This window comes from Toxoplasma gondii, chromosome XI (assembly GCF_000006565.2).
Source record: "Toxoplasma gondii ME49 chromosome XI, whole genome shotgun sequence".
Classification (NCBI taxonomy): domain Eukaryota; phylum Apicomplexa; class Conoidasida; order Eucoccidiorida; family Sarcocystidae; genus Toxoplasma; species Toxoplasma gondii.
The window spans coordinates 6,443,381-6,468,766 of record NC_031479.1 but is presented as its reverse complement, the minus strand read 5'-3'; the positions used below and the strand labels follow the sequence as shown (position 1 = coordinate 6,468,766).

The window sequence follows — 25,386 nt, the reverse complement described above, 5'->3', positions numbered from 1 at the left end:
GCGAGGAAAATCGAGCTTTCTTTCTTGACACAGAATGCTCTCCACTTTCTTCCCTCACTTCGGAGTCGTCGAGTTCGGTGTGTGACGCGTCAGAAGAGTTCGCTCCACATTTTTCGAAAAACGAACTCAACAGGCATGAAAAAAACGAAAACGCGAGTCCCCGGGCCGCTCCAGAGCATGAAGAAATCTCCTCACAGACCGCGCGCCTCGGACTCCCAGCTGTGCAAGAGACGAAGTCATCTTTCAACTGCCGTCCGCATATGCACATGGATTTACATTCCTGAATGCCCCCCTGAAGTGCTGAAGTGATGTATATATATGTAAATATATATATGTATATATATGTAAATATATATATATATATATATAAATATGCATAAATGCAGGATATATGAGCTGTATGGGAATGTGTCTGGCGAGACTTTTGAAAAGAACGGTGCAATGCACCTTGACGTAGATTTTTTTATTGACATAGAGTGACGGCAATGGCACTCATGAATGGCGCCTGACGTGAGGATGTCTAGAGATGGAATGTGTGCACAGAAGGAGAGGCGCGCCCAACGTGGAAGACTCTTGCGGATAAACGCATGTTCAGAAAGTAAAAAAAGCGATAGAGACAGAGGCGTACGTGACCGGATTTATGCCTGCAGAATCGAGAGTTCCAGGTAGAAGAAGATCTGCGAAATTGCGGTTGGAACGCGCACAGGCGCGAGTTTCTTTTTTCCGAGGGCGTACGGTAGCGAAAGTAACAAGAAAAACATGGGAGAGTCGCCCTGCTCGCTCACGGTCCACCCCTAAGGAACGCATGCGCGAATACCTTTTTCTTCTTGGCATTCATATTTGATTCCGCCTCTCTCTACATGAAAACCAGGGAAGCATGCACCATGATGCATTCCTCTTTTTATCAATACAGGAAACTTATACTGGGCACTGAATCTCTCTGCATGGTGCAGGAAAACTTGTCGTCGGCTACGCAGTTTGTCTTTCTCTCTGCGAAAAAAGAAACTCTCCATCAGCGTAGGGAAATTGTCAATCTGAGCAGACACAGATATGTGCGCATCCATATCTGCCTATGACATTTTTGGAGTTTTAAACGAGACTCTCAAATACCGTCGTTTCCTCGCTAGTAGACGTAAAGCATTACACATGACTAGAGATCTCTCCAGAAGCAGATCTCCATGCACATTTGAGTTTCTCTGAAAGTGGAAGAGAATTCGACGTCTCTGAAAAGGCGCAAGTCGAGCGCATTACACCAGTTTCCATTTTTTAGATGGTGGAGAGAAGCATCTGAGCAGCTTCTTGCAGGTGAACATTTCTATCTGTGTGAATGGCTCTTTTCAGAAAGTGGAATAGTTCATTGACAAAGAGGCTTTGCACATGCGTGTGTATTCGCTCTTTTTACCGCCAGAAGTCCAGTGGGGGGGGGCGTACAGCAATCATAAAGAACGCGGTTATTTTTATCTCATAACTGGAGTTCTTGGGCGCGCGCAGTTACTTCGCCAGTAAGGTCCGTCGCTCTGCTAAAAAGGATCACTGCTTTGTTTTCCGTGCATGCAACTGAAGAAACTTTAGACAGCGCGTACATACGCCTCTCCAAGACATCTTGTGCAAAGACGAAGGAAGGGGAAAGAAGAAAGAAAGGAGTGACGGAGAATTGACAGAAGGGAGAAACGCAGAGAAGCAAGAACAAAGGGGAGGAGACATGCAAGCTCTGAAGACACTGCCGTCTGAGAACAGAGAGGATCGTGAGTTTTTCGAAGGAGGTGATGAGTCTCGACTTCTTTTTCGCGATCAAGGAGAGACTCCGAAAAGAAAGAAAAGAGCGTGCAGCATGGTTTTCTTCTTTTGTATTTGTATGCTTTCGCTTTCTCGGCATTACGTTTTTTTACAAACAAATCTTTCTGGCGAGAAAAGGCAAACCGCGATCGCCGTCGCGGTGTTCCTCTGGATGAAGCAGAAACGTTGTCCCTATTTTATTGAAATTTAACAAAATGCTCGCTTGCGTCTCTGCTTTGAGGAGGAAGACGTCGAGAAGAGTTGAAAGAACCTCATTTACGCATGTCGGAAAAAAAGTATGTTAAACGTAAAGGCGACAAAGACAAATGTCTCTTTTCTGCGTTGGCTTCCGCTCTCCGCTTCCTTTCCAAGTTTCCTTTTCACATGCTTTCTACACAAAGAGATCCCCGCCCTCTGTGCAGATCTGCGGCAGCGCAAGGTTGATGAACTTCGTCCCTGCTGTCTTCTCGAAGAAGTTCGTCTGAAAACGCCACCACAGAGAGAGAGCAACGGGAGGAAGCGACGTGAGAGATTGACACTTCAAGCTCGACAGAGATACACAAAAACCAACGGAAAACAAGAGAACCAGTGTCATTTCTCTCCTGTTCAAACAGCTGTCAAACTTTCGTCGTCGTCTCGTCTGCTTCTCTCTCCTTGCTTTCTGCGCTCCACATGTCTCGTTCTATCTCCCCGTTCTTCTCCGGTCTCTGTGCTTGTTCTCTCCTACTCTCAGATCTTCTTCTCGCTTCTTCGTTTTCTTTTTTCTGCGTTGGTTCTGTGCTCACCTTCTTCCAGCCAATCCAATTCTTGTCGAGGATCTTGTCGATGTCTCCGTCGTCGCCCGCATAGTGCGGGTCCACGATGAGGAACGCCGCCTCGCCTGCAGCAAAATACGAGAAACAATAACACAGAGGGAAGAGAAGCAAAACAGAAGCTCAAAGGAAGACTGAAAGAACGTTGGGGGAGACGGAAACTCGACGAGTCGAAATTCTCCGCGAAAAACCACCACCGCACCCCTCAAGGGAAAAACTCTGTAGAGGCGAAGGTCGACAAAGAGGGAAACTTCACTGAACAAACGAGAAGAACCGAGGAGAGAGAAACACTGTCTGAAAACAGATCTGCGGTGAGGAGTAAGACTGAGCGTGGAGGACTGAGAGAAACCTGAACGGCATTTTCCAGCATATCATGAGGCGTTAGAAGGACCTGCATCCAAAACCGGTGCGTTGTCAAGCAGTCCGCGCCGCTCTTTCGCTGGAGCCTTCAAAGTGCAAAAGCAGACGACTTGGGAGACTGGCTTCCCGGGCATCAGACCGGCTCTGGGGCAAATGCATCTGGCTGTACAGTGCAGCCTCAGCAGCTCGTTTTTACCTGTTTCCGAATCGACAGAAATTCCAACCATGGTATACGCGTAGTCGCCGACGCCCATCATCACAGGGGAGCCGACCGAGTCAAAGTGCTCCTTGAGAGTCGCCGCGTGAGACGGCAGGTCGCTTGCGCTCGTCAGATGCAGCAGCTTGCTCGGGACATGCAGATACCAATTTAAAACGTAACTCCCCTCCACTGTTCCAATCCATGCCTTGGAGCCTATCTAGCGAAAAAAACGCAGAGCGAAACCGGCACAGATGTCACCCGGCGAAGGGTGATCAACAGGGCATAGCCTTCGAAGGCGGGATGTATCCAGAAAGGCAAACACAGCAGACACTGCCATCAATACTCAGCTATGCATGCACATGTAAATATAAACATACATATATAAACATATATGAGATAAATAAATATATATATGTCTATGTCTCTTACATATATATATATATATATATATATATATATATGTACATATACATACATAGATAGGTAGGCAGATACAGCTAGATACAGATGCAACTACATATACATACATACATATATATATACATATATATATATATATATATATATGAAGAAGCCGAGCAAGACAGGACGAGAAAGATAAACAGAGAGAGAGGTAAAGAAAGACAGAGATGGAGTTTGGAGATTGATTCACTCGGCCGTTGAGGGTCGCTTGTGTCTCACTTCGAGATTTTCGTGAGCCAAGTCAAATTTTTTGAGCAGGCGCTGGATGTCGGCGATCGACGGCACCGGCTGAGAACGGGGGACAGAGAGGAGACACAGAAAGAAACGTGCAAGCCGCGAACGATGTTCGACTCGACACTGCGAATTTTAGGTCGAGAGAAGTTCGTCTGCAGGCATTTCCCCGCGTCAAGTGACAGTGCGTGAAAGAAACGGCAGAGAGAGACAGAGAAAAAAAGTGTGAGAGAGAAAGAAGGAAAAGGAAAGAGAAAGAGAAAAAGATTATTTTTCGAGCGACTCTCACTTTCGTGGTGAAGTGCTGACGCTGAAACCAACTGATGACGAGCTGAAGGGAACGATAGCAGCAGCCCCAGCCCTCGTCGCGCTCGTTGTCCTGCGCCGCAAAAAAGGAGAAGAAATATAATAAAAGGGGGAAAAATAAAAACAGTGAAGAGAAGCAACAGGGAGGAAGATAACCAGCGAATCAAGAAGGGAGAGAAAAGGAGAGTGAGAGACAGAAAAGATTCCGAAAGATAATACGAGAAAGACGAGAAGGACCAGGTCAAAAAACGTTTTGCTATGTTCACCTGACAGTAATGGTAGTACGCGAAGTCTCCCTGCACGAGGCAGGTGACGGCGCGCGTCTGCGGGAGCCACTTAGGTCCTGTGACTAGAGATCTGTGAGGCTGCAGAAAACGAGAAAAGGGACAAACAGGAAAGAGAGGAAACATCACCTCAGATTCGAAAGGACTCGAGCTGCACAACAGAGACCGAGACAGACGACAGAGGCGAGAACCTGGCAGAGACACCGATGGAGGCACGCGTCTCCGACAGAGAGCTGAGGAAGCAGAGGCGGGGAGACGCGAAGGAGAGCAACAGAAGACAAACAGAGTTTCCTTGGGAGACTCAGGATGTCGTCCAGAGACTCGTGTCAAGATGTATGAACGGATTCACAGGCAGATCCGACAGCTCTGTTTTCTTCGCACATTCACAAGTTTGTGGGCGCCTCTGCCGCGCTCTGCCTGCGTTTCGTTCCACGGCAGAGCAGCAGACAGTCGGAAAGCAGGGAGGTCCTTCAAAACGCCGAGAAGGGACAGCCAGTGGCGCCGCGCGACCTGCGCCTCGTTGTTCCACGAGAGCAGCGGGTGGAGACACCAAGGCAATTTGACCGAGTGGAAGGCGAAGGAGAGACTTGCAGGCTGCTCCTCCCTGGGAACTCGACAGCGCGAAGCGTCGAAGCAAAGCACTCGCGGGAACAGCGGAGGAGAGGGCGCGCAGGCAGAAGCCGCGGACGCCGAGGAAGCAGCGAAGTCGCCGCTGCTCATCAAAGCAGCAGTCAGGGATGTCGTCAAGATGTTCTGCACAGAACAAGAGGAAGAAGAGGAAGAAGAGGAAGAAGAGTGGAGAATTTGGAGAGCAGCGTGTCTGAGTTGGCGCCGGAAGGCGCGGAGGAAGCGGTTCGCACAGGAGGCGAGTGAAGCGGTTCCTGGAACGAGGATGCAGCTGTCGAGGAAGACCTGGATGTAGCGCAGAGAAACTTGAGCTGCGCCGCACTCTGGGGTGTAGGCCCAGCCATGCGGGGACTCCGAGGCGCTGGAGAGAGAAGAGAGGAAAGCAGGGATGGAAATCGCCGACAGAGACGCGAGAGGAAGGCGTCCGTCCTGCGTCGCGCCCTGCGAGGCTTGTTGGAGCCAGGGAAGGTCCAGAACTGCGTGAGTCGAGAAGGCTGTTTGCAAGCGACCTTCTGTGTTGTTTCTTTCTGCATCCTCGTCCGCGATCTTGGCCTCTCCAACGACGACATGCTTCGCCTTCGAGGCCGCAGGCGCGACGGCTGTCCAGACGCTGGTGTCGCAGCCTCCGAGCCGAGAGGGACTCTTCTCGAGGCGAGCGCTGGCGGCCTCCACTCCGTCCGTCGGGTGGACGTACACTCCGTTGGGCATGCAGAAGAAGAGGCCGAGGGGGGCGGCGAGGGCGGCTTCTTGCTCGCGGAGTGCAGCGAGGAGTTCGGTCGCAGTCGTCGACGGCAGACACGGGAGAAAGTCTGCGCGGTCCTCGCCAGCTGCGAGTTCTCTCTCTGCTTCCAGAGAGGAGACTGCGTCCGTCGCTCCGTGGCGAGCGTCGCCGAGGCCCCGCGACAGAGTCACCAAGAAAGGCGTCTCGAGGCGCAGTGACAGCGCGAGCCGAGACCGCAGAAAAAGGAACCTCTCCGACCTCAACAGGGAGCTCCCGTCCTCCACGGAGACGGTCAACCGAGCGCCTGCGCTCTCCTCCACAGTAGACGGAGACGAGGAAGAAGAAGGACTCGACGAAGAGAGAGAAGGAAGGAGGGAGACGAAGGTCCAGGGGAAGACTGAAGCGCCAGTGGTTTTCTCGGCATCACTGGAGAGGGAACAGACGAAGGAGAGTCGATGAGACGCAGCGACTCCTGCGTCCTCTGAAAGAGAGGAAAGCTCCTTTTGAGCTAGAAACGCAAGTTGAGTGGAGATCGCCTCCGCGACGGCGGAGACACTAGGATACACGGCAGAGACAGCGGGACCGTCTGCAGGCGAGAAGGCGAGAAGGCCAAGAATGCGCAGGCCGTCCGGAAGGATGAAGGTGATCGTCGCCAAGTCTCGCCGCAGAGCCTCGCGGAGGGATGAGGAGACACTTGGAGTCGAGGCAGTGAAGAGCTGCGCCAGTGTGGGGTCGCGCTCTGCATGCAGCAAGCGGAAAGAAGAGAGCAGCAGAGACGCCGGAGAAGCAGAGGAGAGAGGAACGCCGACGAGGACGGCCAGGAAAGGAGAGCTCAGCGAGTCTCTGCGGAGAATTAACTGCGAGCGCAGGTGGCGGAGGAAGGCCGCGAGCTTCCAGTCGATCCGAATAGCGGGCGAACGCGCAGTCGCCATTTGTGTGCAGGGGGGAGAGGAGGAGGGGGACGGAGGGGAAAGAGCAGCGGAAAAAAGACTCTTCAGAAGACAACGGGAGGTTGCTCTACGCAAGGAGGCGAGAGGAACCGAGGGAGAAGATGGAGAGCGGCGGAACGAGGTCGACAGCTCAGAGGTACAGAGAGAACGGGTCTGCAGAGGAGTTGGCAGGGAAGAAAACAGAGCTGGCCAAGTGGAGGTGGACGCGCGGCGAGGAAAAGAGACGGCAAGAGCGAGAGAAAAAGGCAGAGGAACTAGGGAGGAGACGGAGGACGAAAACCATGAAGAGAGAGGCAACTAGGAAGAGAGTGAAGCTGGAAAACCTGCGATGCCGCAGAAGAGAAGAAAAAAGCGAGCGGGAAGGAGACAGAAGGAAACGAGGCGACGTCGAGCAGCACAGCGGGACCTGACCGGAGGGCCCCCGGCTGGAGAGGCTGGAGAGAGGCGCTTGAGGATTCTTAGGAGAGAAAAAAGGAATCGAATCTCGAGGAGAAGGTGAAAAACATATGGCCAAATCGTTTGTTGGCACGCGAAATTAGAAAACAGGACGAGACAGAACAGCTGGTGTGAGAGGGGGGCTGGTAGCCGCAAAGGTGCTCTTGACGGAGCAGTCACGACGTCTCGCCGTCCGCGGATCTTCGTTGTTTGTGTCTCGAGAGAGAGAAGCTGGAAAGAGAAAGAAACGGAGATCGCAGGCCGACGCTGCAGAAGAAGGAGAGATTTGGGGGCGACTGAGGACCCACCCGAGAGAAACCGCAAAGACAAGTGCGAAAGATCGCCGTGGACATCTGGCCGACGCTCGAGCGCCGGGCGAGGAGAGACTCTCAGCTGTTTGCGCTTCGAGCTAGGGGAGAGAGCGAAGAACTCCGAGTTCAGTGCAGGCAGTGCCTGGCGGTCACATTGTGTCAATTTCGAAAGCTTTTCTTGAGGAGTAGGCGCCTCCAACCAGGTCAAGCGCTCTCGAGCGTTTCGCGTGTATTACAGACACCTGGCGCGGAAAGTTGTGCGACAAAAGGCGTTCCGGAGGCAGATTGAGCTCTTTTTCGCCAGACATTTCTTGAGGAGAAGGATTCTGGAGACACCGAGGTGAGTCGCGTCGAGACACAAGCTTTTTCCGGAGAAATGCGGCGCCCGTGGTGCAGAGGAGAGAAACAGTTCCCGAATTTTTCGCTGCAGTCAGACCGGTTCGGCACCTCGATGTCGAAGCTCGTGGCATCCAGAGGCTATTCTCGAGCAAGGATAGAGAGATATTTTTCTGGAGAACCGCGCTAAACCTCTTCCATGTGAAGACAGGTTCTCCACCTTGCCCATTTTGAACTCTCGGTTTCGCTCTCGTCTTCTTGTTCAACGGATGCAACTGACAGTGTGTGTTAGCAGAGCATATAGCGCCCAGACGGTAACTGGTGTAGAGAGCAGCTGTTCGCTCCGTTTCTGAAGTTGTGCAAAGGAGACAGAGATTCGTGACGTAGCACTCGACGTAGAGTTGAGGACTTGGCAACCTCAGAGAGCATGCGAACCGAGTGGGGAAGAGCAGAGCAGTCATAAATACCACGCGTTCTGAAAGAGTCGAGAGCCTCTCCAGGTCACTCGAGGGGAGCGGAACAGGAGCCCAACTCGGAGTGTGCACGCGCGGCGTCCTTTCGAGTGTGAAAAACTGTTTTGCCAATAACTCATGCGACCTCCTGTTTCCTAGTTCCCAACGTAGTACCTCTCCGAGGCAAGCAGCGGCTACGGTGAGTCGACGAACGACCAAGTCAGACGTCCACGCGGTAGAGCCAGTCGTGAGTTTTCTCTAGTGGATCCTCGGTGCGCAGTGAGCTAAAGAGATTCGAGGAACTTGGCCAGCACTGTGCGGAAGGGGGATTATTTAGCAAACGAGACACCACAGTGACGGTTCGGGTGGAACATAGACTCCAACCTCCCGCTCAATAAAGCTGGCAAACACGCACAGAGTTTACAAGACAGAAAAACGACAGCCGAACAGTGGATTCCGTTCTGCATTCCCAGTTCGCTCCCCGCTGGCAGACACACGAGGAATTGTGAAGGCTCGAACACAGAAGATAGACAGGAACAGAATTGAGGTCGCATCACCGGTGTGTGGCTACTGTCCCGGCAAGAAGTGCATCTCACTCTCCACGAACGGACGGCTTCTTCATTGGGGAAAAAGCGCGCTTCCACTTCCTTTTCCACTTCCGGACCCTAAAGAGAGATCGACAAGAGGCGCTTCTTTGTCTTCCGGACCTAGCGAGGGTGACGAACATGCACATCACTCTCCGTTGTCGTCATTCCGTGACTGTGTTCCCTAGGGGGACTTCGAATACTCTTCCAAGTTCTTTTGTGTCTGCATCCGATCTGTCAATTCCGTACAGACGAACGTCACCACCACGCGGCGCGTTGAAATCAAAGTGCCCTTTCAGTTCTTCGACACGGACCCAGCAGTTTTCGCGAGTCGACTTTCCAGCTGTGTTTCCTCGAGGTCCGCAACTGTGATGACGGAGCTGCGCATGCCCGGGGGAGGTTAGAGCAACTCAGTTAATCTTTTAGCAAAGCTTTCCGCGGTCGCACAAAGTAGCATACTATGGCGGGCAGTAGATAAAGAGGCATCTGCCTGCTTTACAGCAGCTTGTGTCGGCACAAATCCGTGAGTTTTTTTCGTGTATCGCTATATCTGCTCGCGACGGTTACTGGAAAGCTTCCCTCGAGGCACGACGACGGCAGAATGCGGCAGAGAAGCTGCGCTTCATTCCTCCCCCTGTCCCCACTGCAGCTAACACTGTACGGAACCGATTTCTTCTCCGCAGGAAGCTGTTCGTTTGCCTCCTTTCTTGCTCGTTTTTCTGTGGGGGAGCAGTTCCTCCCCAACGACATGTCTTGAGGTCGATGATCCGACCTGGACAGTCCTGCTCCGACCTGCGCCTCGTTCGAAACAACCGTCGAGCGTGGCAGTTTTAGGACGCAAACGGCCGAGTGTCCAACAATGGAGAGCTCGGTTAACAGCAAAGGGTCTTCTGTGCAAACGGGTGGAGGATCATGCCAGTTTTTTCAGCTGCGTTTGCTCTGTTGAAACGGCAGCGGAGAGCGGCGGACGACTCGGAGCCCTCGAAACAACTCACATTCAGGAGTGAAGTAGGTGGAAACCGAAAGGGATGAGTCATTCCGTCTGTGCATGAACAATGATGGTTTCTGTATGTGACGCGTTCGCGTTGTCGTTTTGCGGTCTTCAGTGCCTAAAGGAGATTTTTCTGGGAGTTCCTGAAGGACGATGCCGCAGTCCAGCTCGAAGTGCAGGGTAAATGACATAGTCTGTGCACCTTGTTCGTCTCTCTGAGCACACAACCGGCAAAAAACTCCCGCGTTGCACGAACAAAAGACTGCAATTGCGCGACTTTTCAGAAGAGCTGTCTTCCCCAAACAGGCTGCGGCACATGTCGGCAGCGGTGCTGCTGCTTTACGCAACAGTTTCGCGACTCGCAAAGAGTGTACCTTCTGAAACCGCGTTTTTCTCTTCCACAACTCAGCACCGATATCCTCAAAGAGCTTTTTCTACTCAACTCACGGGGGAACGAGCGCGCCGAACGCGAAGGTTTCTCGCCACACCGTTTTCAGCTGTCGAGAGGAGGAGACCTCGCGGTCATCAACGCTCTCTGCTCTGTGCGTCGTTTTCGACGACCGCAGAAAATGTCTTAGCGTGCGTTAGCCGCTTTCCCTTCGTTTCTGTCGCTGTGGAGAAACTTCAGGCAACGCGTTCTCGTCCGCGCTCTTCGTTCGGCGTCTCCTGAACTCTCTGGTTCTCCCCCGTCGCCGTTCCCTGTCGAGAAACACCGCGTTCCTCGCCATCGCAGCCCAGCAACGCGGGGTCTGTGCCGACCTAAAGGCTCCTTCGTCCGTTTTGTCTGCACCCTTGCCTTCTCACGCTGTTTTTCAACGGCGAGACTTTTTTGCTCCGTTCCGAAACCTCGCTGCGTTGCTGTTCCCGGCACACACCAGCGCTTGGAAGACGCGAAACCTGCGAGCGCCAGGTCACTCCCGCGGCGTCCGCGCAGCAGATCTTTCCGGTTCTTCGTATGCCGTTTCCTGCCTTCGACTCTGTCGACGCCTGTCTCTCCGTCTTGTTGCTCTCTGCCTTTCGACAGATGTCTTCTGCATTCTTCCAGACTTAAAATGGGCGTTGGAGCTCGCTGGAGCTCTCGAGACCTCTAAGAGCCTTCCCGCACAAAGTCTTTTCTCGTCTTCTCTCTCTTCTCTGTCCAATAAAGCGGCTCCAGTCTTTCTTGGAGATTTCACTTTTCCTCCGAGTCTCCTCAGCTCCTTCAGACGCGTTTCGACCCTTTGGAGCTCTTCTCGGACCTACGGTCACCTCTGCTCTCCGTTCTTTCTCTGCCCGATCAATTCGTCAGACATAAGAGACTCAGTCTCCTTCTCTTCCTCTCTCTCCTCTTTCTCTCTCTCCTCTTTCTTCAACTTGCTCTTCCTCTTTCTCTCTCTTGCTGGATCTCCGTGTTTCTTTCTGCCTCTGTTTTTTCTCTCTGTCTGTCCGCCTCCTCGGCCGCCTCTCTTCCTCTCTCTCGTTCCTTCGTCTTCCTTCCTCCCCCATTCTCCAGGTTTTCTCAATGGATGGACTGGCGCTGGCAGGGCGCTTCCCCGCGTTCGTCGAGCGCGTATTGTCGGCGGTGGCCTTCGCCGCTTCGGGGCGCTCCGAGGAGGCCCTCGCCGCAGCTGTGCAGGCGATCGACGAGTGCAGCTCGAGCTACGAGAAAGGCCGCGTCCTCGCGGCTCTCGTGGAGGAGAAGCTGCGCCTCTCGGCGGACGGCCCGGTGATGCTCGCTGCGATCGAACTGGTCGCCATGGCCGTCGGCAACCTCGGCGTGGACTTTGCGCGGTGTCTCGACGAAAAATTCATGAGAACCATGACGAAAATACTCAAAATGGTACAGAGCGAGACCGTGAAAGCCGGCCTTTTGACAGAGATGCTTTTAACGGAGAAGAGAGAGAGGATAAAAAAACGCAAACAAGGAGAAAAAGAGAACACGAAGAAGAAGAAGGATGAAGACAGAAACGCGAGAGATGAGAAGGAGAATGGGCGCAAGAAGGAGAGAGGGAGAAGAGCTCGAGTGGAAGTGAAGAAGAGACAGAAACTGGAAGCCAGACGAGAAGAGACAGCGAGGGACAGTCTTCCTCTCTTTCTCTCTCTCCGGGAAGGTCTTCACCTCTCGTTGTTTGTCTCGCTTCCGTTGCGTGCAGACGACGCTGAAGAAATCTCTTTCGAGAGATGTAAAATCGAAAATCAACAAACTTCTCACCGGGTACGAGCCGCCAGCGTGCGTCCCTTCTTCCCTCAGTCGCGGCGATTCCATGTGTCTGCTGAGCCAAAGGGGGAAACCGAGAGAGAAACTGAGAGAGAAACTGAGAGAGAAACAGAGAGAGAAACTGAGAGAGAAACAGAGAGAGAAACCGAGAGAGAAACTGAGAAGTGGAGATGAAGGAACGAAGAGAGACATGGGGAGAAGGAGAAGGAGAAGAAGGGAGATAAAGGATGCGCTGAACGAACAGTATATTTGCTTCTCCAATTCGTTTTCGCTTGCGAATCGGTTTTCTTTGTTCACTCGATGCTTCGCCGGCTTTCTCCTTTTCTTCTCCTGTCCTCCAGTTCGCAGAGCTGCAACCCAGGCGTGGCAACAGACCCTCAGCTGCATGTAAGTCCACACATCATCAAATACATATATATATATATACATAAATATATATACATAAATATATATATATATATACATAAATATATATATATACATATACATACATTTATAAATAAATAAATATATATATATATATATATACATACATTTATAAATAAATATCTATATATATATACATATACATACATTTATAAATAAATATCTATATATATATATATACATATACATACATTTATAAATAAATATCTATATATATATACATATACATACATTTATAAATAAATATCTATATATATATACATATACATACATTTATAAATAAATATATATATATATATATACATACATTTATAAATAAATATCTATATATATATATACATATACATACATTTATAAATAAATATCTATATATATATACATATACATACATTTATAAATAAATATATATATATATATATTCATATACGCGTGTGAATACCCCTATTTATATTTGCATATTTATAGACTGCGTCCCTGACTTCACATGCAAATGCATAGCCGCATATATATATATATATACAATTCTTGGCATAAGCAAAGAAGACACGGAAGGACCTGGGAGGAGGCGGGAGAGGCAGGGAAGTGTGAGGACGTTTCTTGACTACGTCTTCCTTGGATTCGATTGTTTTTTCATTTTTGTGAAACTGTGCCAAGTGGACTGTTCATCGGTTTTCTGAGAGGACAGGCGTTTCACGCTTTGAGGCCTGTTGCATAAACTCACAGAAAGAGAACGCAATTTTTTCAAAGACTGTGCTCATGCACATGTCGCTGTCCAGACACTCCAGGGTTTAGGAAACTGTGTTTCGAGTCTTGCGAGTGACTTCACTTCTTCTGCGGAAACATCGAACTGCCTTTGCGTTCTCGAGGCGTGATGCAAGCGCCTGGACGCGACAGAAAAGACGCGTTTTTTCTTCGGAGACCTCTCTCGCTTTTCGCTTTCTTCCTTCCTCTGTCGCTGTTGTCTCCCTTGTTCTCGCTGTGTTCTCTCTTCTCTTTTGCTCTCTTCGTTTCCTTGTTCTTTCCCTTTTGTCTCTCGTTCTTCCGGGTGACCTCTGTGTTTCTGCCGCATGTGCATTTCCGCGTCGCCTGTTTCTCTTCTTCGTGCGTTTTTCAGAGACTGAAGAGGAAGGTGCTCTACCTTCTCCAGCTTTGGCATGGTGAGTGAGGAGAGATGAAAGGAAGAAGGCCAGAGTTCGTCCTCGGTTCTAAAGGCTCAGGTAGCGGCGTTCAGCGCTTGCGAAGTTCATGCCGACGATTGAGTATTGACTGCAGGGACGTCCACGCAGTGAGACGACTGGTCGAGGGACATCAACTAATGGCGTCGAGTGAGGTTGTTTTCAATAAAAAGAATGCGATTTTCAGTAAAATGAATAGTACTCGATGGAACCGGGTGAATCACGTTCCTCGACTCACATCATTTTACTCGACTGCGCTGGGATGGGGACGTCTCATCGACAGAGACTTGCTTCCTTTCGCAAATCGAACGGCGGAGAGACCACGGCAGAAAGAACTACATGAACGTGCATGTACCTGTGTGTGGATGTAGAAATTGGTTGAGAGAGTGAAATGCAGACTGATAGAGGAGACTGAGAGAAAAGCAGGGACATACAGCGTGAGAACGGAGGAAGAACGGAAGAGAGAGACGAAAGTCGAGAGACACAGAAATGGAGAGGCGCACGGAGCAGCCGACAGAGACTGCGAACCTGTCAGCAAGAGTGAATGTCGCTCTTCGTTTGCCTCGCAGATTCTTTCGTGATGCAGCAAGAGAAGCTCCCGGCCATCTTCGAGGCGTACCGCAAACTGCGCGCGAAAGGTGAGAAAAATGAAAAGAGACACGCGGAAGAAGGCAGAGCGAGGAAGAGGGAGCAAGCCAAAAGGAAGAGAGAAGAAGAGCAGAAAGAAAAAGAAAGAACAGGAGAGAAAGAGAGAGGAGAACAGGAGAGAAAGAGAAAGAGAGAGGAGAACAGGAGAGGAAGAGAAAGAGAGAGGAGAACAGGAGAGAAAGAGAGAGAGGAGAACAGGAGAGAAAGAGAGAGGAGAACAGGAGAGAAAGAGAAAGAGAGAGGAAGAGGAGAACAGGAGAGAAAGAGAGAGGAGAACAGGAGAGAAAGAGAGAAGAGAAAGGTGGACAGTGAGATACGTTCTTGGCCAATGCCTTGTGCTGTCTGCATTTATTGCAGGTGTCGAGTTCCCGACGGTAGATGTGAGCATGAAATTCATGGTCAAAAACGCTGAGGTGAGCGACTTTTCACTTTTCGTATGCCTTCTGAGATCCACAATTGGAGATGTTCTAAAAAGGTACTCAACCGTTTCTCTAGTGAACAGTTCTTCAAAGTCCGGTCATCCACTTACATCGTTTTTCTTCAATGGCGTTTCTTTCAGTAGCTCTCCGGCCGCTGATCTGTTTTCCGTTGCCGAGCGAATGCGCGATTTCCCGACCTCTTTCTCGTCTGTTTTTTGTGCTTTTCTCTCCTTTTTCCAGTGTCCGTCTGTCTCTTCGTCCGTCGTCTTCTCTCTCGCCTGCGTTCGCTCTTTGTGTCCTTTGTTCCAATTGTTTCCTCTGATTTTCGTGCTGTCTTTGTCTCAGGAGTCCCCGGCGTTCGACCCCTCCCTTCGCATACGCAGGCCAGCGCCTCATCCTCCCTCTTCTTCCTCTTTCTCATCTTCTTCGTCTCCATCTTCTTCCTCTTTCTCATCTTCTTCGTCTCCATCTTCGTCCTCTTTCTCATCTTCTTCTAGGCAGAGTGTCGCGCCCTACAACCAGCCTCCTCCGCCGCCTGCGCTCCTGTCGGCAGACGAAGTGCGCGACTTTGCTATTTCCATCTTTTTCGCTTTCTTCTTTCTTCTCTCGCTTTCTTCGTTCTTCTCTCGTTTTCTTCTTTCTTCTCTCGTTTTCTTCGTTCTTCTCTCGCTTTTGCGTTGCTCGTGGATGCGTCTCATGTCTTCGATGTGTATGCCTTCTGCGTCTCTGTTTTCGACTCTCTTTCGCCTCGCCGCAGTGTCCTCGTTCGCCTCTCTCTATTTCACTTCCTTTTTCACTGTTTTGTCTCTTTCGTTTCCTTTTTTTCTTTTTAGGAGCGTTCTCTCAGGACCGCTCTGCAGTTTCTGGAAACGGCATCGAGGTCGCCACAGACGGAACATACGCTGGCCTTCTTGGCCTCGGCGCGCCCGAAGCTCCAGCGCCTCGTCGAATCTCTCTCGGCAGATGATTCCTCCCTCTCTGAAAACTTGCCGCGCGTCTGCAGCCTGCTCAGCCTTGCGGACGCGGTCGACGCTCGTCTAAAAGGTGACAAGAAGATCTCCGAACAGGACGAAAAATCCAGAAAAGACGAGATGACGCACGAAAGGAAGAGAAAAAGCATCGACGCGTCCCCGCAAAGCCCCCACTCTGTCACCATCACAAACAGGGGAAGTCAACGACAGATCCAGCTGAAGTCTTCTTCTTTCTCTTCTTCTTTCTCTTCTTCCTCCTCTTCCTGTTCCTCTCCTTTCGCTTCGGCATTTGCGTTGCCGCCACCCCCGGGTCCTGCGAGTGCAGGAGCGACGAGCAATGCGACGTCTCTGTCGAAGTCTGGAGGCGCGCCTAAGAGCTTGGATCTTCTCGACCTTGATCCTTCCTCTCCTTTCCAGTCTTCTTCTCAGGCGTCGTCTTCTTCCACTTCTTCTTCCTCTTCTTCTCCTCCCGAAGCGACGCTGGCGGCGTTGAACGATATTTTCAGGTCGGTCGCTGGAGACGTGAGAACGCCAGCTCTTCCTGAGCCTTCGTGCTCGGCTTTCGAAAAGAGTGGATCCTCTCAGGCGCCGTCCTTCGACTCTCTCTTCGCCTCCAACAGTCCGCCTCGGCCTCCGCGCGCCGTGACGGTCGTGCCGTCTTCGCCCGGGGACGCTGCGCATGCTACGCAGGAAGACGCAGAGACGAACTGTCGAGACACCCGGCGCTTCGAAGCCTTCAACGAGCTTGTCGACGCGCCTTTCTCTGCACCCGTCCTCGCCTTCTCGACGCATCTCGCGCTGCCCCAGCCTCTGGGGGTCGGGATCGCGGAAGCGAAGAAGGACGAGGTCAAGGAGGAAAAGAATGGAGAGACTGAGAGGGAGACAGAGTCGAGCCACCAGCTGGAATGTGCGAAGGACGGGATCACGGAAGCGAGTCGAGGGTGTCAAAAAAGAACTCAAGAGAGGAAAGAGAGAGAGAAAATGGACGGCGAAGATCACGAGGACTGTCAGGACTCTCCTGCGGCCGTCTTGGGGCCGAGAGAGAAACATGAGGAGAAGCGAAGCAACGCATCTCGCCCAATTTCCTCTCACGTTCAGAGCACATTCAAATCTCCTTCGATGCTCCAGACGCCGTCTTCGGTCTCCCGGCAAGCCTTCGCTTACGGTGCCTCTTGCGCTTCTTCCCTCTCATCTCCTTCCTCCGATCCTTTCTCAGCTGCGTTCGCTCCTTCTGATCCCTTCTGTGTAGCATCTGTCTCTTCTTCTCTTCCTCCTTCCTCTTCTTCTGCTTCTTCTTCTATTTCTTCCTCTTCTTGTTCTGCCTCATGGGGGTTCCTTCCCCCGCCTGAGGATGCGCCTCGACCGTCCGCAGTACCCCCCCTCTTTCCCCCTCCTCCCTCTTCTTCTGCTTCTTCTACTTCTTCTTCTATTTCTTCCTCTTCTTGTTCTGCCTCATGGGGGTTCCTTCCCCCGCCTGAGGAGGCGCATCGACTGTCCGCAGTCCCCTCCCTCTCTCCCCCTCCTCCCTCTGATGCCGCTTCCTCTTCTTCTGCTTCCTCTTCTTCTACTTCTTCTATTTCTTCCTCTTCTTGTTCTGCCTCATGGGGGTTCCTTCCCCCGCCTGAGGAGGCGCATCGACCGTCCGCAGCACCGTCCCTCTCTCCCCCTCCTCCCTCTGATGCCGCTTCCTCTTCTTCTGCTTCCTCTTCTTCTGCTTCTTCCACTTCTTCTTCTATTTCTTCCTCTTCTTGTTCTGCCTCATGGGGGTTCCTTCCCCCGCCTGAGGAGGCGCATCGACTGTCCGCAGTCCCCTCCCTCTCTCCCCCTCCTCCCTCTGATGCCGCTTCCTCTTCTTCTGCTTCCTCTTCTTCTGCTTCTTCCACTTCTTCTTCTATTTCTTCCTCTTCTTGTTCTGCCTCATGGGGGTTCCTTCCCCCGCCTGAGGAGGCGCATCGACTGTCCGCAGTCCCCTCCCTCTCTCCCCCTCCTCCCTCTGATGCCGCTTCCTCTTCTTCTGCTTCCTCTTCTTCTACTTCTTCTATTTCTTCCTCTTCTTGTTCTGCCTCATGGGGGTTCCTTCCTCCGCCTGAGGAGGCGCCTCGACCGTCCGCAATACCCCCCCTCTCTCCCCCTCCTCCCTCTGATGCCGCTTCCTCTTCTTCTGCTTCCTCTTCTTCTACTTCTTCCACTTCTTCTTCTATTTCTTCCTCTTCTCGTTCTGCCTCATGGGGGTTCCTTCCCCCGCCTGAGGAGGCGCATCGACTGTCCGCAGTCCCCTCCCTCTCTCCCCCTCCTCCCTCTGATGCCGCTTCCTCTTCTTCTGCTTCCTCTTCTTCTGCTTCTTCCACTTCTTCTTCTATTTCTTCCTCTTCTTGTTCTGCCTCATGGGGGTTCCTTCCCCCGCCTGAGGAGGCGCATCGACTGTCCGCAGTCCCCTCCCTCTCTCCCCCTCCTTCCTCTTCTTCTGCTTCCTCTTCTTCTACTTCTTCTATTTCTTCCTCTTCTTGTTCTGCCTCATGGGGGTTCCTTCCCCCGCCTGAGGAGGCGCCTCGACCGTCCGCAGTCCCCTCCCTCTCTCCCCCTCCTTCCTCTTCTTCTGCTTCTTCTGCTTCTTCTTCTATTTCTTCCTCTTCTTGTTCTGCCTCATGGGGGTTCCTTCCCCCGCCTGAGGAGGCGCCTCGACCGTCCGCAGTCCCCTCCCTCTCTCCCCCTCCTTCCTCTTCTTCTGCTTCCTCTTCGTCTTTTGCGCCGACATCTGTCGAGGATGGCGCCAAGGAGGCGCCCTGTGTTGGCAGCGAAGTCAGAGGAGAGGCAGACTTGGCGGTGTCGACTCTTGGGGCGCCTTGCGAAGACGGCAAGGAGTTGATGCTCTCTTGTGCGAGAGCGAACGACGACCGTCTTCTGCAGGAGACTGGCAGAGCGGCGGAGCTGATATTCCCCGCAGATTCGCAGCTGGCAGATCAGAGAGAAGTGGAAGGCGTAAAGGAAGAGAGAGAGAAGGCGTTTCCAGACGTCGAGGTGAATGAAGACTTCAACAGGGCAGGTGTCTCTCCTCCCTTCTCTCCCAGTGAGAGAGGGCAGACCAACGAGAAATGTGAGGAGGAAGAGCGAGGAAGCGACGAATCTGTGGCTCACAGAGAGCAAGCGCTTTTGGAAGAACTGGAGCAACAGCTCGACGAGATCACGCAAAGTTTCACGGTTTTCGACTTCTGAGATAGAAAGGAGAAAAAGTGGAGAGGAACAGATCGAGCGTGTGAAACTACCACGAGGGGGAGTAAAGAAGTAAGAAGCACAGGCGTTTTGTAACAGAGAACTGGTGTACAGCAAATTTGCCAAGCAACGCAGGCGCGATCTCTCGGACCTCTGTACAGCAGAGGCGCCTTTGTGTCTTCTCTCTGACTTGACCTGTTTCTCCCTGAAAAGTCTCCTGAGGCCGCTGTGTCGCCGACCGCGTCTGTGTCTTTCCTCTTTTTTACCGTTCATGTTTTTAGGAGACTTCGAACAAGGAGCTTCGGCACAGCAGTCGAATTCTCTTCGTTCTTTCTCCTTTTGTTCTCTCTGCGCCTTGTTTCCTCTCTACTGTTCGTTCTCGTCTAGCGAGCTTTCTTCTTCCTCTCTCGCAGTGTCAACGTCTCCCTCTGTCGCCAGTCGTTGTCTCTCCACGTTCCTTCCTTGTATCCGGCGCAGCTGGTGTCACGGGGGAACGGTCTGCCGGAGGATTTTTCCCTTCTTGTATTGTTGTGAAAGTCTTTGTTTCCAGGAGGCAGACCCGCGGCAACGCTCTCACTCCACTTCTGACTAAAGCCTTCATCTTTCGTATTTTAAACAGAGACGGATTCTGTTTTTGGAGCGTTCGGGGTTGTTCCCATGTGTTCCCCACAGCAGAAACAGGAGCTTTCTTGCCACGAAACCTGTGCAGTTTTCTCGTCAGAGGAACTGAGGAGATCTCTGCTTCTCTTCTCTCCGTGGGTTGTGAATCCGCGGTATCCTAAGTTTGCGAGAGGAGGAAGGCGCCAAACAGTTGTTGACGTCTTCACACGACCGCGCGACCGCTTCTCGCTTTTGTAGTAAACCTCGAAGAGAGGAATCTGTCGTCACTGCCCTGCGCGTCGTGTGTAGCTTTGCTTCGACCCAAGTCCAGGGTGGAGACAGGGTCGGCACAACCTCTCTTTTTTGTTTTTTCCAAGGAAAGATGTTTTCATCAGTTGAGAGTTGAACAGGGAAAGAGCTGTGTCTGAAACATCGCGAAGCCACTGGAGAAATGCCAAGTTGAGCAAACACAACACAAACACTGGCTTTCACGCAGTCGCTGCGCTTTCCTCGTCACGGCCTTCAGACGCAGCTTCACCTGTCTCGGGGACCCTCGCTGAAGCCTTGAACGAAAGGGAGCTGTCTCCTCGCGCGTCTGGTTAGCTGAGAGAAGAGCGTTCACTTTTTCGCGCCAAATTCGGAGAGACTTTGTGCCCTGTCGATACGCGTCTTTCCACACAGAGACAGACGGATTCTGGAACTCAGAAGAAAAGAGGCGCAGGACAGTAGCCGAGGCCTGCAGCTGTCGGATTCTGGATGACGTAGTTCCCCTTGAGTCTCTCCTCCCGCACACCGTAGGGCCATGCTCGACTGAGAGAGGGTCTGTGCTCCTTCGGAACTGAAAAGAAAATCCGACAGAAGGTCAGCTGTGGAGGGGAAATGCACTCACTCAAACGCGAGCCTGTTGGCAACCTCCACGGAGGAGAGACGTTCCGCGCACCGCGCAGACAGGCTCCTCTTCTAGTTCGAGAGCAGCAGCAGCTCTAGTTCCCCCCATCTGCAGGTGAGGAGACTCGCAGACCGCCTGTGAGACAAGGAGGGATGCTTGCACAGAAGCGCGGGAGAAGCCGAGACGAAAAAAGTCGCAGCAGCAGGAGGCTTGCATCACTGAGGAAGACAGAGCGGGAGAAAACGGGAGAGGGCAGAAAGACGCCTCCCCGCAGAGAGAGAGAGAAAGAGAAGTTATCTTAAGTCGGGAGGGCGGAAAGCAGAAAAGAAGCGAAATCTCCGCTGGGGCACTGTGGAGACAAAGGCGTCGTGTGCATGCATGTTTTGTTTTCAGGTGTCGCCTTGCTCGAGGGTCGGAAACGCATCAGAGAGCTGTTAAAACTCGAGGACAACGTCTAAACTGGATCTGAATGCCTTTCAAAAGGGATGAAAAGAAGACCGTCTTAAAAATCGCAGACAGCACTTGCGAAAAAGCGATTTCTACTGGCTTACGGTTCCAAGCGCTCGACGGCTGCTCCATAGGGTGTCGAGTGAACCGAACTACCTTCCCGTCTACCTGTTTGAGTTGTCGAGGACGAAAGCGAGCTGAGGAAAAACGTACAGCACAGGCAACTCCGTTTCCAACGCATGTGCACTTTGGGCTGCTTTCTCCAAGGAAACGAGGGACAAAAGATCTGCAACCAAAGACGCAGACAGCGCTGGCTGACGGGGGGAAACGAGCATGGAGAACAGCGTTGCCTATCCGCGGCCGACGACTGGCGCGATGCGCTACTCTAAAAGGGTGAATCTTGGCAGAAAACAGATTTGCGACATTGCAGTCGTTCTGCCGGTGAAACACACAAGAGGAAACCTCGAAAGGAAAGAAAGAACGGAGGTGAACTCGCAGAAAAAAAAGTCTTTCGCTCTCAACTGCCACACACTCCAGCTGCGCTGCCCCGTCGCTTCTCCACATTCTGGGCACACAGGAAATTGGAAAATTCGAAACAAAACTGGAATCGCAGACCAACAAACGCAAAGTCCCCTCTGCTGTACATGCATCTTTATTTTTTATTCACACAAATCTGTAGTTCCCCGCATGCACAGGCACACGACAAGCTCGACTGCACGGGTGGAGACAGACAGGAAAGAAGACAGGATGAAAGCTTGAGAAGAAACAGGCTCACAGAGACCGCTAGGCAGAAACGCCTGTGCTACGCATGCGTTTCGATACACACGTATATATATATATACATATACATATATATACATATATATACATATACATACATATGTATATGTATATTCACGTATGCGAGTGAAGGGACGAGCAAGTCGAGAGACGAGAGTGAGACTACGTGCTCGACGAAACTCTGAAGCGGAGCAGCCTTTTCCAAGACGAAAACTTCCTTTTTTTCCGACGTGGAAGCGCCGACCGAGTCTTTCTAATTTCACACGGAAACTGCGAAAGAACGAACACACTTCCCGGTGTCCTGTGGCGCTCGCGCGCGACTGCGTCGGCTGACAGACGGAGACAGCTCGTACCCTTCCAGAGTTTCTGCCGAATCAGAAACTTGCAGCGATCTCCGTCCACAGCAATGGGACTGATGGCCTGCGAGGACGTGAGCAAGAACGAAAGGCAAACGCTGGAGAAAGTGCAGCGAAATGCAGAGAGCAGAGGAACATGGCAGGCAAGGAAAAGAGAGCGAGGTGAGGAGGAGAACGTCGAAAACGCGAAAGCTGGAAACGAACAAGACCACAGAGCAGCCCACAGGAAAGAGCCTCGAGCGCTGAATGAAGAAACCACGACACCCCCGAGGATCTGAGATCCCTCACCTGTTTTTCGTCTCTGCGAAAGAGAAGAGCCGGGGGGCGGGCAATCAAAAAGAAAAACGGATGCACCCGAAAAATGTGCAGAGAGACGAGGCGCCGAACACAGCAGTGCGCAATCTCTCATACCCAAGGAAGTTGAGTCGACAAAGAGATAATGAATTCGACAGTCAAATAAAGTCTTATTTTTTACACAAACATGTGAGTGATAGGCGCGGATCCACATAAATTCCAGACACATCCGCATGATAGACATACGTATAACATATATATTACACATATTCTACACACAAATTACGTATATTTTTCAAATATATGTAATATTATATATTTGTAAGATACGTTACATATATATTACAAATAGACTATATATACACGTAGAAGTCGATATAGATGAATACGGATAGGCGCGCACACAGACGACGGATAACGATGTAGATAGATCTGCAGATTGTTAGATGAGCAACATATGATATTCGCACATATACATGGTAGATATCACTTTATTGCGAAGCGAGAGCCTGCGACTGTTAGCTTCGACGGATTTTCAAGTCGTCTCCCTCTTCCTTACTCGCTGGCGATCTCTCGAGTCCGGAATGGCAAAGCGAACGCATTTGATTCCTGAAAAAAACACAAGATATGCATATATATTTTTTACGAAATACATGTGTACATGAATGCACTGGAATCGACATCTACACCCGTGCACAGAGACACACGCATACACCTTTATCTGTTTATATATATACATATATATATATATATATATACATATATATATACATATAGATATACATATAAATATATATATGTATTTATATATAAACACACATATGCTTGCTTCGATAGGCAGATGCATGGGTTTTCCAACGTTCTGTGTCAGTGGGGAACAGATGGTCTGGAGTTTCGCTGGCTTCTTACTGAGTTGCTGGCAGACGTATTTGTAGAGGTTGAAATCAACTCTGTAAAGATATTTCATGACGCGGTGTCGCCTGGACAGCCAGATGGAAAGAACTTTCTTCTTCTGCTGGTCTCGGAAATGCCTCAGCAAATGCGCGCGGACGTTCAAGATCTTCTCCGTCAGACAGGCCACTGCAAACAGAAGGCTCGCGAGAGCTGACTGTGTATGTGCTCATGCAGCAGAAGAGAGAACAAGGAAGAAAAGAAGAGCGAGAGAAGAGCAGAGACAGATGGCTCGGTCTCGTGAAGTATGTCGCAGACGTACGTTGAACAGCGGGGCTGCCCGTATCGAAAGGACGCCTCTGAAGAAGACGACAAAGCTGAAGTTTTCGCCAGCTGTGCAGTTCCTTGCTCGAAGCACACCGCAGGTGCAGACAGCGCCGCAGCGCCGGAGATAACTTGGACAAGTCTTCGCCATGCCACCGCTCAATGTACGCATCGGGAACCTGGGAGGAGAGAAGAGAGTCGCAGAAAACCGAAAGTGAAAAGTGCAGGAACGAGTACACAGCGGCAAACCGGACAAGAACGGGGGACATGGTGCACCTCAACACCCACCAAAATGCACCCTTTGAAGTCCGAACGCCTTTGTCTGCAGGAGCTCCAGAGATCAAGACAAAACCTGTGCTGGTCTCCACAAATAGACCGACACACAGATACGCACAGAGAGGCGTCCACTTGTAAACAACGACGGATTAAAAAAAACGTCGTTCCTCACCCGGCGGGTACCAACGACTCGCGCCGACTTCACGCCCGCCAAGGTCGCTCGATTTACATCTCTACACACACACGTATATATATATATATATATATATATATACATATACATATATATATGTATATGTATATATATGTATATATGTATATATGTGCATCCGGCAAAGCACAAATAGAGCACGACATTTCTGGGGGAGCAGGTACAGGCGTTTTCAGCCGACTGTGCGCGAACCACAAGCGTTGGGCGCGTCCTTCAAGGAAGAGTGCGAGGAGAGCGACCAAGCCTGTTTCTTGGGTCAGGGGAGTTCACTGTCCTTCTACGAGAGGCAACAGAGACGACTCGACCGCGCTCAGACCCTCAGCAGGGTGAACCGGCAACGGCGAAGAGTGGAAGTCAAGCACTGTTTTTTTCAGGAGGAGCCGATCAGGACGGGAGCAGCATTCATGAAGAGAGAACTCAGTTGTCACTCTTTCCTGAACATTCGCGTTGAGCAGACACGAAAGGTCTCGCTGCTTCTCCGGCTGCAGGCCGAGTTCCTCTGAAAGGCTGGCGTCTCGAGCGCCCAGGCTTTCACTTCGAAACTGCATCACGCTTGTTGTACCTGGGCGCGTTCGTTGAGGAACTCCTTTTCAGCCTCGATGTACCACGGGGACTTCGGCGCCCTCGTCTTCAACGCGACGACGCCTCCGTATCGATGACTCTTCAGACGCGCAACTCCACGCCTCTGGTCTAAACACCATGCAGCTGGCCGGCCTCCGAGAGAGGGAGGAGAAAGAGGAGAGGGAGAAGGAAGAGGAGAGGGACAGGAAGGAGAGAGAGAAGAGAGAGGAGAGGAAGAGGAAGGCGAAGACGCAGCGAGAAGCGAGGGATAAGAAGTCGAGAGAGCGAAGAGAGGAGAAGAACGAGAAGAAGAACGAGAAGAAGAACGAGGAGAGGAAGACGCTTCAGACAGGGACGAGGAGAGCGGAAGGGGAGGGGAAGCGCGAGACCGGGCCGAGGACCTCCCGTCGAAGCGGAGAAGAGGATTCCTCTTCGCTGCTGCCCCCAACGCCTTGGTGGGCGAGAAAATCCGACGCGCCAGAGAAGCCATTCCACTTGAAGAGAGAAGAAGAAGCAGAAGAAGACGAAGGAGGAGACGACGCAGGTACCTGCCCCCTTTAAGAAAGGTGCATCGATGTCATCGCTGAGTTGGCCAGGCAAGTTGACTTGAAGCTGCGGAGAGCGGAGAACGGAGAGTTGTTTTTTCTCTGGGAGAGACGAGTTCTACGAACCCAGTGACGTCTCGTCCGCTTCATCACTGGGAGCGGCTGGTCTTCCGCCAGGCGCGGCCTGAAGCCGTACGAGCAGCCGGCTGAGGGCGCCTTCGCTGCGCCGAACTCGGACTCGAGCGAACTGCGAATCGCGGCGAGAAATCTGTTCCTTGCCGACCGATCCTGAAGCCATATGGAAAAGCCTCGCCGCAAACAAGTTGGAG

General features: G+C 51.6%; 3 protein-coding genes across 3 annotated transcripts; 1 reads left to right on the top strand and 2 right to left on the bottom strand.

Annotated features, from left to right (window-relative positions):
• Positions 1–1,446: 1,446 nt before the first annotated feature.
• Positions 1,447–7,376, bottom strand: TGME49_216020 (peptidase family c78 protein). Its single transcript, XM_002370871.2, has 7 exons — positions 4,812–7,376; positions 4,413–4,511; positions 4,130–4,219; positions 3,829–3,897; positions 3,145–3,364; positions 2,562–2,656; positions 1,447–2,257 (listed from the first exon to the last, which is right to left on the bottom strand). The coding sequence occupies exons 1-7, from the start codon at positions 6,708–6,710 to the stop codon at positions 2,168–2,170; spliced, it is 2,562 nt and encodes an 853-aa protein (XP_002370912.1). The 5' UTR covers positions 6,711–7,376; the 3' UTR covers positions 1,447–2,167.
• Positions 7,377–8,746: 1,370 nt separating this feature from the next.
• On the top strand, positions 8,747–19,587 carry TGME49_216030 (hypothetical protein). Its single transcript, XM_018779709.1, has 8 exons — positions 8,747–11,656; positions 11,970–12,031; positions 12,376–12,421; positions 13,575–13,617; positions 14,205–14,273; positions 14,641–14,696; positions 15,048–15,260; positions 15,536–19,587. Exons 1-8 carry the CDS (start codon positions 11,339–11,341, stop codon positions 18,884–18,886), a joined length of 4,158 nt encoding a protein of 1,385 aa, XP_018635223.1. The 5' UTR covers positions 8,747–11,338; the 3' UTR covers positions 18,887–19,587.
• TGME49_216040 (30S ribosomal protein S15, putative) lies at positions 17,710–25,370 on the bottom strand. Its single transcript, XM_002370873.2, has 7 exons — positions 24,514–25,370; positions 23,463–23,643; positions 23,159–23,329; positions 22,809–22,858; positions 21,953–22,019; positions 20,924–21,016; positions 17,710–20,321 (listed from the first exon to the last, which is right to left on the bottom strand). Exons 1-7 carry the CDS (start codon positions 25,000–25,002, stop codon positions 20,185–20,187), a joined length of 1,188 nt encoding a protein of 395 aa, XP_002370914.1. The 5' UTR covers positions 25,003–25,370; the 3' UTR covers positions 17,710–20,184.
• Positions 25,371–25,386: the final 16 nt, after the last annotated feature.

What these genes read in the sequence shown, in the direction of transcription:
- TGME49_216030 (XM_018779709.1), top strand. Translation starts at nt 11,339, where the DNA reads ATGGATGGACTGGCGCTGGCAGGGCGCTTCCCCGCGTTCGTCGAGCGC. An exon ending in ATCAACAAACTTCTCACCGG is followed by an intron (nt 12,032 to 12,375) that starts GTACGAGCCGCC and finishes CCTGTCCTCCAG; the next exon opens with TTCGCAGAGCTGCAACCCAG. An exon ending in CAACAGACCCTCAGCTGCAT is followed by an intron (nt 12,422 to 13,574) that starts GTAAGTCCACAC and finishes TGCGTTTTTCAG; the next exon opens with AGACTGAAGAGGAAGGTGCT.
- TGME49_216040 (XM_002370873.2), bottom strand. Translation starts at nt 25,002, where the DNA reads ATGGCTTCTCTGGCGCGTCGGATTTTCTCGCCCACCAAGGCGTTGGGG. An exon ending in TCGGCAGAAACTCTGGAAGG is followed by an intron (nt 21,017 to 21,952) that starts GTACGAGCTGTC and finishes GTTTTTCCTCAG; the next exon opens with CTCGCTTTCGTCCTCGACAA. An exon ending in GCCGTCGAGCGCTTGGAACC is followed by an intron (nt 20,322 to 20,923) that starts GTAAGCCAGTAG and finishes TTTTCTTTTCAG; the next exon opens with TTCCGAAGGAGCACAGACCC.
- TGME49_216020 (XM_002370871.2), bottom strand. Translation starts at nt 6,710, where the DNA reads ATGGCGACTGCGCGTTCGCCCGCTATTCGGATCGACTGGAAGCTCGCG. An exon ending in TGGCTCACGAAAATCTCGAA is followed by an intron (nt 3,365 to 3,828) that starts GTGAGACACAAG and finishes TTTTTTCGCTAG; the next exon opens with ATAGGCTCCAAGGCATGGAT. An exon ending in TTCTGTCGATTCGGAAACAG is followed by an intron (nt 2,657 to 3,144) that starts GTAAAAACGAGC and finishes ATTTTGCTGCAG; the next exon opens with GCGAGGCGGCGTTCCTCATC.